This window comes from Mastigoproctus giganteus, chromosome 12 (assembly GCF_048544385.1).
Source record: "Mastigoproctus giganteus isolate SK-2022 chromosome 12, ASM4854438v1, whole genome shotgun sequence".
NCBI classification, from domain to species: Eukaryota; Metazoa; Arthropoda; class Arachnida; order Uropygi; family Thelyphonidae; genus Mastigoproctus; species Mastigoproctus giganteus.
Window position 1 is genome coordinate 61,266,178 of NC_143586.1, and position 15,452 is coordinate 61,281,629.

Here is a 15,452-nt window from a genome sequence, read left to right on the forward strand (position 1 = left end):
GGGATACATTTACACATTTCCAGTTCGTGGGGATCTCCCCTGAGTCCAAGGATGCTCTCATAATTATGGCTAAGGGTTTGCTTACTTCCTTTTCCGCCTCCTTTAATATAACGGGATAGATTCCATCCACCCCAGGTGCCTTTCTTATGTTTAATTTCAACAATTTCTCCTCCACTTTGCTCTCAGTTATTACAAAATCATTAAGCACCCTGCTGCAATTTGATAACCTTCTGGCATTTTCAGACCTTATAACTCCTCTTGTGTGAATGTAGATCTAGTAAAGAGGATCGTAGACCATAAGATGAAACCTTGAACAGCCGAAGATCGATGTGGATAGGGTCAAATGCATGTAAAATATCAAGGCAAGGAAAAGCGAATCATTTTCTACAAATTAGTTTGTAGGAAATGAGAAAACAAGGCAAGATTCGAAACAGTTGATTTCCTAGGAAGAAAATCATACTGATGGTTATTGATAAAAGGGTGAAGATAGGAACTAAGATATTTATAAAGTAGGAGTTCAAAATTTTTCGCAATTGTATCCAGTATAGTAATAGGTCGTTAGTTAGTTATTAGGCTTAGCTTTATCACCCCGTTGTTTATAAATCGGGATGATATAGGCATTTTTGAACGCTAATGGGTAACAGCAATGAAGACAGTAATTGAAGAAATTTGTAAGAACTGGAGCTAAAGACGAACTATTTTTCTTGAGAGCAGGGAGGGGATCAGGAGAAGTGAAATCTTTAAGCCGAGAAATGGCTGACTGGACGTCATCAGTAGTGAAAACTAATCTATCAAAAGTGTCATTAGTATTATATTCAAACGGATAACAGGGAATAGAACGCTGTTGTTCGGGAGAACAAAGTTTCTAAAGGGCCTAGCAAAAATATTAGCAATTCCAAGAGGAAAGTTGATAGAGATATTTGAATCATTAATGATTTCATCATGTGCTCCCTTTTATTAAGTTTCGGCAAAGTTAGGGACACTCAAATTTAATCCTAACTTGTGGCCAGAGGCGGATTTAACGGCGGGCGCACCGGGCGCGTGCCCTGGGCCCCGACTTCTGAAGGGCCCACGCAAAACCCCAACAAATTAGTTGAACATATTAGTTCAACTAATAGTTAAACTAATATGTTCAATTATTAGTTCAAAACTTTGTGATTATTATTATGCTATTATTAATTATATTATACATATATTATATTCAAATTTTATTGGAAATAAAACATTAATAGCACATACTATTTTTTACTTATTTAAAAAAATGGTTAACATGTATTTTTATTTTCCCTGTCTCTCTTTTTTTTAAGGGGCCCAATATTTTCTTCTGCGCCCGGGGCCTCAACCGACCTTAATCCGCTCCTGCTTGTGGCGTTGCTGTGTACCTTTTAAGTAAATTCTCTGATAGGCCATTATTGATATCATTGCAACCAGTGTGTACAACGGTATCGCCGTTTGTGCCCTCAAAACACAAAAGCTGTTTTTTTTAACATCATTAAATTTTGCCTCTCGTTCTATTTACTTACAGACCATTGCAGCGAGCAATGGTTTGTAAGTGGTAGTCTGTTTATTACTTACATTACCATGACATGCATTATTAATAGAATGATGTGCTACAGCTGTCATGTCATTAACGCAGAAATGTGAAGGTGAGTATCGTTTCAGTATTGGCTCCGTGTACATCTTAATCCGTGACCACCTTATCATTGAAGATTAAAAATATATCAGTGAAATGGCACCAAACTTACGCAAACACGAAACCAAAGATTACGCAGTGGTTATAATAAACCCTACATAAAATAAGTATAGAAATCGTAAGTAAAAAAACGATAAAATAAAATCATTCGAAACTTGAATAACCTAATATTTTTAGTAAATAAATGTAGAACTAAGAAATCCTGATTATGGCATCAGAAAACATTAGCATATTCAAATATTTGTACACAAAGTACAATTGTCTCTAGGTAGTTTGATAAAGGTTTGGTCATTATTAATCTTATGCAACTGTTATTCGTAAACTGAGCGATGTGACGTGATTATTCTTATTCTGATTAGGCACTGAAGTAATGAAAAGGGACGACGAAAGATCCGGAGAGGATGGACAAGGTACGAGCTGTGGCACAAGTTTCCCTCGAAAGATTGATAAAAATGTCCCTAACCAGATCGACATCTTATGTAGGGACGCGGTCGACAGCACAGTACGAAGGTCCGAAGCTGAGGGCGAATTGCAGGAAATGATTAATATGTATTTAATGTGGAAGAGTAGGGCCCCGAATCAGTTCTTTGGAGTGATTGAGCAGAGTGTATTGTACAACTTAGCCAGGTTGGTATTGATTTATTAATACACAAGCTGATCATTTAATTCGCAGATTGGCAGCGCCACTGTACAACTATATACTATTTTGTCATGCGTACTGGTAGGGTAGATGACAGTAGACTATGTCCAAGAATGAGCTGATATAATTGCAAGTTCTGACATGTCTGGTAGCAAAGTGGCCCTAAGTTACGTGCTGTAAGAGCCATTTTGTGAGCTGCCTTTTTTTTTTTTGATTCGTTATTGTGTTCGACGTCGTATGAGGGCAATAGAGACTGTGAGAGAAATGTCAGCTTCTACGAGTTTAATTCGTTGATGGCACAAATGTATACACTTCGAAGGAGTATATATGTACATTTGTGTCATCAACGAAAGTGCTGGTATAGCCTTAAGGTTAAAATTAAGGTAGATCCATTCCGCGAATTAAACGATCAACCTGTTCACAGTTTCTAAGAGATATTTATTAACATAAGAGGTTGCTTTTATAGCAGTGTTTCTCAAACCTCTGATGTTCACATGGCGCCTTCCACTTCTAGCCAACCTCTCACAGCTACCCAAAAACATATTCCTGGTCTTATGTTGGTCAATTACAAGGAAAGATGAGCGCAGCAAGCTATTTTTGAAATGTAATTTTAATAGCTAAATACTCGAGAAGTGGTTCCAAAATTATGTTGGACTTTCTGTACGCGCACACAATAAGGTATAAATAATTTCTTTTAATAAACAGCAACAAAATCTAAAAGTTTATGAGGTAGGGTCAATAGAACACATTCGAGGGTGCTGGTCTGTGAAATGTTGGACCGATCCACACAGTCGCCATTAGCCTTATAACATGCATTCCATTGTTTCGTCATGCGCAGGATTCATAGAATTCTTTTTTACCTCAAATTGCTGAGAACAATTAAGAACGGCCTTCTGCACATCAACATCCAGTTGGAATGGATATTCTTTCAATGCCTTATTTAGTTGTCTTTGGGACAAACTCAATTACAAATTCAATATACTGACGCCTCATAGCCTTAGTTGCTTGCTCTGTCACTTAAAACACACATAACATAACCTTTAAACATCTCAGTCAGATTCCATGCAGATGCCTAGTTTCCAAACTTTAGCTTACAGGAATCTAATGATCATCTCATATTATTCGCAACTAGTCTTGTTGCTCTTCTTCATGCAAATCTTTATCCTTCCTAAAAGTAATCTTTAGATTCGTATATTCAAGATGTAGTCTGACCATTGAAGCCGACGGGGCTAGCCGAGTGGGTAAAGTACCTGCCCGGCAACCCAAAGGTCGCGGGTTCGATTCCCGCCTCGGGCTTGGATCAAAGTACTGCAAAAACCTTGGGAGGTGCAATATGGCCACAGAAGCCGATGCGCCAACAACTATCAAATCAAAAAAAAAAAAAAAAAAAAAAATCTGACCATTGATTTGTACGACATGATAATTACCTCTACCTCTCTTTCTATTAGAAAAATTACTGCATATAATTGGCAGCATCTTTTGCGCTGTCCTTGCAGCCTCACTATGAGGCAATATAGAACGATTACGTCCTTTTCCCTCCCCCCCCAAACTTAATAGAAAGTTCAGTACAGATCCCGTCAAGAAGGTAAGAATTTTACACGGCCGACTTAGTTGATCTCGGATGAAGGTTTCACGGTTTTATCCCCCCCCTTCGAAAAGTGGTTTTATCATCCAGCAAACCAGATAAACCGACCATAAACCTCACCTAATTTACAGACAGTATACTGACCACTCAGCGCCTTAGTTGTTTTAGCAAGCATTTTTTCAAGGCTTAATGATGTGGAAATTAAAGGAGGTGAAAGCAGGCACAGAGTACTTACATGATTTAATATCACCAAGAACGTAGATGCTTCCAACTGCATGGTGGGTCTCTTCTATTCTTGTTCAAAGTGGTGCCGCCATCCACTTGAACCTTGTGTAAGATTCAAGTGGATGGAAATGAATGCTGCAGGAACAGTTCCATACGCAACCATCACTTAGTAAGACATACACTGTTACCGGAAAACCTAAATGAAGACATTCACTGCACCCATTCTGACGTTTTAAGTTTATTGCAGTAACCTTAATGGATGGACTCTTAAATTCACACGGTTGGTGTTCAGGTCATTCATTCACGGTATATGGCCTGTCAGCATCACTTAAAAAAGCGACCACGCAGGCGCCCCTCAAAATGCCAATACAGGTAAAAATCAGCTTATGGTTCGAATAAAGTGGCAAGGCAGTATTGATGGAAACCTATTTCCATTATTAGTAAACAAGCCTTAGTTTTAGCAACACGTGATTTACAGGCGCATTATACTGCTGAATTTTCTTTTATATTAAATTTACTCCAGGGCGCTCTCAAAACCTTTTTTTTTTGCATATCTTTATAGAACTAGCTTGACATACTTAATATCTGTGGGGTATGGAGGAGATTTTAGGCACAAAAAAAGAAAAAAAAAGTACATTGTAACTGTGCTTTTACTTAAAAAATGAAAATAAATTCTTCAGCAGCAGTTACCAAAAGGAGATAACCAGAATTTTGTTTCTGTCAGGAATGGACTATTCGAGAAAATTAAATTTCAGTAATTGTGAAAAGCGTTTTGTATGTGTGTACTATATCACTAGGTGTTGCGAATTCACAGATGTTTGGAAATGGCAACGAAATTAATAAACCGAAGTAAGTTTGAAATGTTTGTTTTATTTTGGCCAGAAATGTCACACTTGCTGAAGTTTATCATCAGTTGATAGACATTCATGCCTAGAACGCAGTGGAAACGAAATGATTCTTCTGTACAACGAACGCCGAATACACAAAAAATCTACTTGATTTCAAGAAGGAAATCCTGCCTCTACTAGCATACACTTCCCACTTGACTTCGTTACCAGTAGAAGACTGGTTTATATCGGAGGACACAAACTTCTACGAGGGCATTAATGGTCGTTCGCTGAACTGGGAGAAGTACCCGAACAATCTTGGCCTGGTAATCTAACACTGCTGTTCTAATCTTTTTTGTTCTGATCGTTCATGAGAAAGATTAATTTATTGTGGTACAAAAGACGCCATCATGTCTAGTAGTCTTCAAGTCTGATGCTGCAAACTTAAATTGCACTTAAAGAACTGTCACCCAAGTAGGCTAATCTTTGAATCTGGACTTCTAAATAAGAATAGGAAAAAAAAGAAAAAAAGAGAAAGATGGGTTCGCTTCGATCACTGCACGTTTGATGTGTGCTCTGATGCCTCTGATTCAGAAAGTTACAGGAAATAAAGTCATTGTATTTAATACGATTCACAAGTTGGCAAAGGGCGAGTCCAAGTCCGTATTGGCGATGAAAATTCTCTACACTTAGGATTTTTATGTATTCTTAGTAAGAAAGATGAAGATTAAAAAATACACATGTTTTTTTAAATGTTCAACTTCAACTGGAACATTATGCTTTTTTTGTACTCATCATATTTTAATACAAACTCAGTTCCTTTAAAAGCGTGATGCAATGTATGGATGGCTAGCAAGTCCAAAGATCAAAGGAAAAGCTGGCAACTTAAGGAAAAGTGGGTGGAGAAAATTGAAATTGTTCATCTCTTGCATCTAGCAGGCATTAGTGCATGTGATGAAGTTACCGAGAGTTGCGAGAAGATATGTAAGCACGTTTTACATACCTACAGACAAATATAACTAAGACTGGGTACAGCTCGTATATGAAAATCATTTAACTCATTAGGAAGATAGATATGAGGGCTGTTTGAAAAGCTTCCACTTATTTGGTGGGAGCATAAATCGTACTTTTCCCAGTAGTGAAACTCCGCATGAACAAAGGCACATGGACGCTGTATACCTTTGTTGATATTAGGTGATGAATTAAAATGGCTGCCATACTTGAAACGTTCATAAATGAAGAAGTGCATGCTGCTGTCTGAATTCTTAATACCAGAGGAATTCATCAGGAACTACGCGATTTGTGCACCATTCATATCCAAGAAATAAATCTGTTTTTTCACAGTGGTACATCATTAAAGATGGGATATGCATCCCCATCTACCATAGTCTCGATCATGCCCCTTTTGACTTTCATCTGTTGTACACACAATCCCATCAGTGACGCGAGCAATTTTTATGCCCCCCCCTGCAAACTCGGATTTTTCGTACAGAAAACAGGTAAATCGATCACAGAATAAACTTAATTTTTACAGACAGAAAATACTGTCACTTCATAGCCTTAGTTGCTTTGGTGTTTAGCGCTTGCGCACACACAATAAAATGCAATTTTCTAGAGCTTGCGTTGTTTGAATCTTCGCTACAGTTTATAATAAAGAGGTGGTATTTTATGATGGCGTATGAATTCTTTATTTTTACTAATTGAATGTTAATTCATTGATCTCAAAGTGTTCCTGTATTAAAAATATTTCTTCACGTTAACAGGTTTGCCTATTGGATGAATATTCAGAACAGCGCAATGGTAGCTAGCATCCTCAACGCCATCTATCGCTGTGACGGGAATTTCAATGGACTATTCATGCACGCTTTCTACCGAGCACAAAGCTTGAAGGATGCATGGAAGTGGGAACGTAAACACTCAGACTCGGATGTTATCATGTATTTCCTCAGGCACTCCACAAAAAGCAGGCTTTTATTCCAGGGCACACGTTTTGTAGATCTCCACTTATTTGACACTGAGTTGGTGCTTCCAGGTATTCTGGCCACTATGTGTGCTAAACCAGAAACTCTTTTAGTGCTCTTACAATACGGTGCCTTGCTACGAGTTCAGCAGCCCAGGAGTAATTGGGACGTTCCCCAATTGTTGAAGAAGATGGTGCGTATTTTATGGTCGTACCTCAGCACAGACATCATGGACGAAGAAGAGAGTGATAGAGACCTTCTAAGGGAGAATTTAGCCAACGTCAGTAAGTGCTTTAGATTATTACTGCGAGTTGTTCCCCAGGTGACAATGGGTAGCCTGGAATTCTCCTTGCCTATCTTTGAGGGTGGAACGTTAGTTAGCTCTGCTGACAGTCGAAAGTTCCTGAAAGCCCTAAGCAAACAGCGTCTCGTTCCCCAGCTTGCCAGCCGATATTTTACTCCATCTGAACTGAAACATTTGTGCCGTTGTGTCATCAGATATAGACTGAATGAAAATTGGCAACTTCCGGAGGGTATCCAGGAACTCCCTCTACCGACACGTGTTAAGAATTACCTAAATTTAGAACAAGACTGAGAGGAATTAGATCCGTTACAGACGTGCTCGTAGTGCGCAGCAATCATGGATTAATCATGCAGTAATATTTACAGTAGAATAAATTTTGCTATATCAACTTCCTGTTGTCTTTCTTCCTCTTTTCTTGGTCACACATCTTCATGTATTTCATGGCACCTCTTTATGGTTCTTTCCTTGCTAAATTAAGTGCCAAAATTAAATTGTTATCAATAGCAATGTTTTAATTTCTAAGATGTTTAATTGTATGCATACAAGAACAGATAAAAGGGAAGAACATGAAAGGAATAAAAGGACACCTCTTTTGGAGATTATGCTGAAAATAAAATAAATCATTGAGCATGACCAATTCAAAACAGGCTTACTGCTGAAGAATCTGTTCACTGCGATTCTTAGTACCGCAGGTTGCGTATTGGGGAAACTTCAGATCACAGATGTAATTTAAAAAAAATATGCGATGCTTATAAGATCAGATTGTCACATTTTGCAAAGTTTATTCAAGTTTCTAAAGATTAGCACTTATGAGACTTTTAGAAACATCTGCGTTGATTCCTGGATCCAAATCAAAAATGCAAAAATTCACAGCTGTTTCAGACATATTGGCTGAAAGAACAGTCGTATATCTCAGTACTCTTCCCCCTCCCACACTTCATGTCCATATAGCTCTTTTAATTTCTAAGAACGATTAGAAATATAGATGATTCTTCGACCTAGCTCCTTAGAAATAAGATATTTCTATTTATAGAAATAAATAGCAATATGACGTTACTACAATTATCATTAACGACAACTAAGGAGTTCTAAAAAGAAATAATATAAACCTTACAAAAATACGTTTGGAAAAATAGCGTAGAAAAACTAATCCCGCATATTTCAACATATGAAAGATTTTCGACTTGCATATTGAACTTAATTTAAAACTGGAAGAACATATACCATGTATGAAATTTTACGTTCTCTTTCAGGAAAATGTATAAGGTTCTCATAAAAAGCACTAAGCCATGCAATTTCTCTCCCCTTTAAGATATACTCTCCTCCCAAAGTTATGGTACATCTTTCTAATCTGAGAAAATTGTGAAATATCCAAATATTTTGGAATCGATGAGTACATATAAATAGCTAGCAGAGCTTCAGAGGAAAATAATAGTTGGATGTCACGTGGGGAAAATGTCTGTGCATGCTATTTCTTTGGGAATTAAACATTCTCAAGCCTACAGTTGGTAGTGTGCTGAAGAAATGAAAATCCAGATGTTATTACCCCTAAGAAAAGACCAGACAGTCATAAAATAAATTTCGCCAGGAGCCGATGGCTGGCTATCTCTTCTTCCCATCAGCCTCGAGAGAATCTGAGTTCGGATCTGCAAGTGGCTCCAGAATGAAACACATGCCTTGGATTTTGGAAGAGATGCAACTTACAAGCCTTTGATGAAAAAATATAAAACATCGATTTGCAATGTGTAAGGCACCCTGAGCTGGACTGCGATCAATAGAAATTGGTTCTGTGAAGCAACAAACATGCTATATGCTCCTCCTCCAGTCTGGTGGATGTGTTTGGTTATGGAGAATGACGGAAGAATTTATTTCCTGAGGGTTCACCCAATCGTGGAGTTGGGAGAACGATGGACTGGGGTGTGTAGAGTGTAAAGTGTGTTTAGTGTCAAATGGCATCAGGGGTTTCCCCCATCTCCGCGTAGTATACATTGTGGGTGCTAAACAGAACACTGCCAATGCCAGAGGTTTAAAAGTGTATGGATTTTGTATATGTGTAGTGTCGTGTACTGTTGTCACTTCGGTCATTTAGCCGTTGGGCCCCTAATGGGACCCAATGTTGTCCACACTCTGCTCTGTGGAGGCAGACCAGGTACACCAGTATTATAATTATTTATTCTGGTAGGTCCTGCCACCTAATAATGTCCTGAGATTTCAGTCACAAGGACCTATATAAAAAGGGGGCGGGGAGAAGAAATAGGGTTAGCTGAGGTAATTAAAAATTGTGTTAATTAAGTTTTTGAGTGTGGGGTACGATTACTAGGGGTTGGTTTGAACACTAGTCATGTAAATTTTTGAGAGCAGGGGGTGAGACTGAAGGCTGGGGGGAAACAGACAGAAATATGAGGTCAATAGAGAAGGCGACCCCAAGGTGTCAGTGGGTAGGTCCATGCCCCCACCAGAGGGAAGTAGGGATCAACGGGGGGAGACAAAGAGACCGTCAGCTCCCGCCACTAGGAGGAAAGGACCATGCAAGGGAGCATGGTTTTGAGAGCCAAGATGGCCTTGAACATCAAAGCTGTGGCAAGTCTTCTTAGGAGTTCCCGTTCAGTGAGTCCAGTCTGATCTAAGAAATGTCACTCATGGGAACGGTGTCCCATCTTCCAGTTTGTCCTAGTTATGGTCACACTTGGGACGCCTGTCCCGTCCAATTGTGACTTAAAATGTAGAGGGTCCGTCCAGTGAGTCTGGTCCGGTTTTGGTGGTCACTCTTGGAACTGATGTCCTGTTCTTTGTGGTGATGATGACGTAGTGATTGGTTGGTTTGCACTTTTCTTGTTACGGCCTGGTTCTTCCAGGGTGTGTGATATCCTTGCGGTAGGTTGACCAGTGCTTGAGGTTATATCTAAGGTGGATCCAGTAGGTTAGGATCAGCAGGTGGCAGAAGTGTCTGGCATCTAACAAACATCTTTTGGGCAAATTCAGAAAAGGCTCTGTAGGTGATTTCATCCTCCAGTAGGTAATGCTCCTGATTTGTAGGTATAAAATAAAGTTGGGTGACAAGTAAACCACGGAGATCTTCGCACATGAATTGGGGTGTATTTCATAGTACAGACTACGTTCGACACTTACATGGACCTGACAACGATCATCGACAGAGACCTGCAGCTCTGCTGCCGACACGCCATTTGGCGATCTGAACCGGGTTCACTCTAAAACCCCATCCCAGGCAGGGGGAAGAGATGACGGGTCTCTGTCTCCTCTCCTCCCTGCCTTCCCCATACTTTCAACGTCTAGATTCAACCGCTTTCTCGTAAACCTCTTTCGGCCTTTCCAAATTCTAGTGTTCACCCCCCCCCTTTTTGTATATATAGGCCTTGCCACTGAAATCCTCGGAAATTAGGTGGCGAGGCCTGCCAGAGTACTTAAATCTACTGGGTGCCTCACCTGCCCTCCTCATGGCAAAGTGTGGGCAATGATGGATCCACCAGGGGCCTAACGGCTAAATGGAAAGAGAAACAACAGATCATAACACTACAGAACAAACCACCTCCCCACACACTTTTTTTTAAATCTCTGGCCTCCACACAGAGTACAACGTAGAGTTGGGAGGAAACTCCTGGTGCCGTCAGACGACTAACACACTTCACAGTACAGACTACGTCCACTGGTTGAAATACAGGAAAACGTGAATGCTATTGTGCTGCGCTGATGTGAGCAATTGTGGGAATTTTATGGGAGCGGCTCTTACATTGCAGTACGACGGCAGCCCATGTCGCAAGGAGAGGATTGCGAACGCGTTGTTTGAAGAGAGAATTGTAAGAGTACTTTGGTCAATAGATCTCTGAGGTCAACCTATCAGAACAATTTTGGGATGAACTGGAACACAGAATTAGAGTCACCACCAAATACGGAAGGGTCAGGGAATGACCACCGCATATCCCGGAGCAATATGGCCTTAGTTGCTAATGCTCCTAAAAACCAAACAACACACACACAGAATTAGAGCTAGGCCAGTGCCTCTTAGTAGAGTTTTAATGGAGTGGAGCACAGCACCAGCTTTCTAACAGAAATCAGTACTCCGCTATGCCTTGGCGTGTACGTTATGCACCAATGCAACAAAGGCTGTGAGGTGTCAGTGTTCTTCAGTCGGTTTGCTACTTAAAAAACCCGTTTCCAGGAAAAAAAAATTATGCAACCTTTGCCTGAGGCCGACTAACTCAGCCAAGTTGTGAAAAAAAAAAAATCATAAACCTTCCTCCTGTCATTTTCAGGATCCGCACTGAGGCCTTTTCCACCCGTTGTGGAAGAATTACAGAACCGTGTGGGGGGGATACTTTTGGTTCCAAATATAGCTTTGACCTCTTAAATCAAAAAGGGAACTGCTTTATCAAGTAGAACCTGCTGGATTAGTGTCTGCAATTGTTATATAGTAACAACAAAGTTTTAGCTCTTGACCTTCACCTAGATGGATGCCATACATGAGTTCAGATGGACTAATTCCTACGGTGACCGAGAAAATCATAACAAACGGCTATACAGGCAAAATTTACAATTTATATATATTATATAAATTTACGAGAGTGTATTGTATTTATTTAATTGAGCTAAAATGAGCTAGTTTGAAATTCAGAAGTGCAATCATTAACTTGTTTTCTTCTTTATCTGGTTTGCTTTATGTTTGAAGCTCCGTGTATAAGGAGCGAAGTAAAACAGTTACCCCTTTGGGCACCAGAATCAAAATTAAAAGAAATAAGAGTGTTAAGTAGAACTAACGCCACTGAATCACAAGGATTAAATAGCAGATGTCTCGTGAAATTCCGTCCTTTTTTTCTCCACTTAGTCCATCCTTTGAAGCCTTCGAGCCATCTTTTTAAAAGTAGTGAACTTCTCTTTACTGGTTGTGCTTGACTGAGTAATTTGACATCTGCCACCGACGACTTGGTCTTGCCTCGCAAGTGAACCCACCTTTCTAAGACAACCTGTAATTATGGCAAAACAGCTGTCATGAAGTTGCAAATTCCTTTCCTTTTGATTGAGTATGCAATGATCTCCCAAGAACGTATGCAAAGATAATAATAAATAAAAGTATAATGAAGTACTTGAAGTTTACTCATACCTTCAGAATATGTCATGCCGTGTTCTGAAAGTCCTGTGTCATCTCTCTAACATAAGAACTAATTCGGAACCAACCTCATTGAAAGGAATTCTTACCTGTACGAATATTAGATTTATTTTTTTTTCCATTGGAACACAGTCGCACCAGGCAGAGGTTTTTTTTTTTTGCTTTTATTATTCGTACCCTATCCACATCCTCCCGGTTGTTCGCATAAGATAACCCTTTGCACTCTAGTTTTCGTTTCTTAAATTTAATTTGAGAGAATATCATTATTCCCCCTTATACAAAGCTCTTTTAATTCGGTGTGGTTTTCGAGGTGCACGAATCATTAGTGGTAAGAAATCCATGTTATTTTGATTAAGGTGGGGAGATATATGCGTTTTAGCGACTGCCTGGAGCCTCTCATAGGTAAACCCTCATCCCCGCACAAGTACATTCAATTTTTTTTTTGTGGGAGTCTACAATTAACCTTAAAAGTCTGTTTGTTTATTATCTTTATCAAACAGCAGTGAGCACCAAATAGTATTTGAACATTAACACTAAAATATAACATAATTATACACTGAATGACCACTTTATTAAGTACATCTACCTAATAGCAAGTAGGTTTCACACTTTGGCCCGAACTGTTATTTTACACTGATAGGAAAGCAAACCAGGTTTCATTCCTATCAGTGTGAAGTGGAATAGCTACTCCCAAGTGAACGCATAGTTTCCTTTTTTGTTTTTGTTTTCAGTTGGCCTGAAGATGGATTCCATAATACAGAACTCGCTATTTACATAACTGTTTAGTGATTTTATGTACTATAGAAGGCCCTTGTGGGTAGCACAGTTGGTAGGATCACTTTCTTCCCCCACAACCGGTGGAAAAGACCTAAGTTCGAGTCATACTTCCTGCAGTTACTACTGCAGGAAAAAAAAATAAAAGTAAGCATACTATTTACCTTAACAAACATCATTAAAATCGGACTAATAGAAATTCTACAATTATTATTTCTTTGTCCGTCTGCATGGATTTTAAGGAAATTTTACATTTCGCTCTGTAAGAAAGATTTGTTGATCACACCAGCAGAAAGAATTTTTTTTTTTTTTTTTGTAATGAACTTTGCAGCTGGCACAAACCCCCAGCAATTAATTTTTGCTGAACAGCATAATTATTCACATTTATTTTAATCGATGGATTTTAGCTACAGTTTAAATTAGTGCATGCAATGCATACCCTAATTTCTTTTAAGGATCAGAACATATCTATTAAATAAACTGCCCGCAACCCACCTAATGATGGTTAAGCCGCTGCCCCACTAACCCCCTTCCCTCAAGAGTAAAGTCCGCAGCGTTTTCGCTGCGGAGTTTAGTCTACGCGCGTTCCTAGCCCTATCAAATTTTCGTGAACCCCTCGTCGCGAAGGGCGGTTTGTCTGTTATGAGGGGAAAACCGGAGTCAATCCAGGTGAAAAACCTCACGACCACGGTTCGAAACCACCAAACTCAATGCTGAATGCCCCTGGGAAAATTCCCATAAGGGTAGCAGCTGGAATCGAACCTCAATTAGCTATTCAGCAAGCCGGCAACGTTGCCACAAGGCCACCGTGACCCCGTATGCTCTCGCTTTAATTTCAGTATTTCACATCACATTTGTCACCAGTCCCGTGACGTCATTGCTAAACTTTCGTTACATTCTAGCGATGCAACCTTCGTCGCATTTGAACATAAATAATAATAATTAGACAAAATATATAGTCTGGTTAGGTTACAATTACTTGTAACCTACACTGTCAGGAGGATAATAGACAAATACCCAACTCTGCATAGTCCTATAAAGTGGATAGTCAGTGTATACGGAAAGGAAAAACAACATTTAGCAGTGTATAATAAGAAAGAAGTAGAGTTGGTGATGGAGGATTTTTCTCTGTTGAAATCAGCAGTAATAAGCACGTGGAAACATTGATGTCACAGGGGGGTGGGGGGAAACCAATGGATGCCTGGAATTTACTGAAACAAGCAGTACAAGGAAAGTGGGGGCGGAATAAAATGTAAATGAAGAAAACTAGTAAAAGGAAAAAGAAAGTGCTAGACTAGTACCAGCATGGGGGGTGGTTCGCGCAAAAATTCTGAGGGGTTTGCAAGAGAAATTTTATAATGCTGTCCTTTTCACTTTCCTGGTTCGCACCATTATTGTAGTTTCTTTATAATTGATTAGAATATTTAAGTAATGGGAAGGAAGCCTCTCTCTCGTCAAGATTAGAATTGTGCGCTTAGTATGAACAATCGAGCAGTTCATCTTCCATTCAATAGGTGGAGCTTTTTGCTGTTACTGATGGACCGTACAAGCTATAGTAATATCGTTAACTTCAGATGTTCGTGTCGAACGCATAACAAGTACTGTGTTGGACTTGCTTTTGTAGAATTTATGTGTAGTTTGTTTGCCATGGATCGTTGATTGAGAACTGGAAGTGCTAGGAAGGTTTATGTTGGAATGCAAAATGAGAATTCAGTGCAAGAAGTTAGATTCAGAGCAGTTTTTATTATGTTTCAAGAACCCTTATGCTAAAGTTAGAAATTCATAAACAAGGCGATCCCAATATCAAGGTAAGAAAATATAATGACAGTTTTTCAAGTGTGGTTTTTGATTTATTGGGGATAGAGTATTTTCAATCTCACCGTTGCGGTGATGAAGTATTTGCATGTAGCAGCATAAAACATTTTGTTTCTACATTTAAGGGACAATAAAGGAAAAGAAAAAAAGTTGGACAGCCAATGAAAGACTACATCATAAAATTAGAACTTTATATTTTGGATGATTCCTGGTTCGTGTAAGACTATCCGATGAACTTTTGGTTGAGCTTGAAGAATACAAATTCCACCATTGCTTTATGAAAAAGCAGTTGACTTTGTCCCCTTTTCAAGATGCCTCAGAAAAGTTTATACTCCGACATCCTTGATGCAGGCCAGACTTTGTTTTTAATTTTTTAAAGAAGTATATTTTAATTTCACTATGTATCCACTTACAAAATCTTATAGAAGATTCGTTAAAATTAATGTTCAACTATTAACTCAGTTTAGTGGAAGAGAGTAGTGATAGAGGCTCCCAACTTGGCTGAT

The 15,452-nt window shown here is 39.2% G+C and overlaps 1 protein-coding gene across 4 annotated transcripts in view; it reads left to right on the forward strand.

Moving 5' to 3' along the window:
* LOC150077100 (uncharacterized) overlaps positions 1-7,623 on the forward strand; it is a 49,607-nt gene extending 41,984 nt beyond the window's left edge. For all 4 annotated transcript variants that reach the window (XM_090385596.1, XM_090385594.1, XM_090385597.1 and 1 more), the window contains 2 exons: positions 2,053-2,320; positions 6,734-7,623. In XM_090385596.1, the coding sequence (XP_090241722.1) occupies positions 2,064-2,320; positions 6,734-7,526 (1,050 nt within the window). In that variant the 5' untranslated portion in view covers positions 2,053-2,063 and the 3' untranslated portion in view covers positions 7,527-7,623. The remainder of the gene's footprint in view (positions 1-2,052; positions 2,321-6,733) is intronic.
* Positions 7,624-15,452: the final 7,829 nt, after the last annotated feature.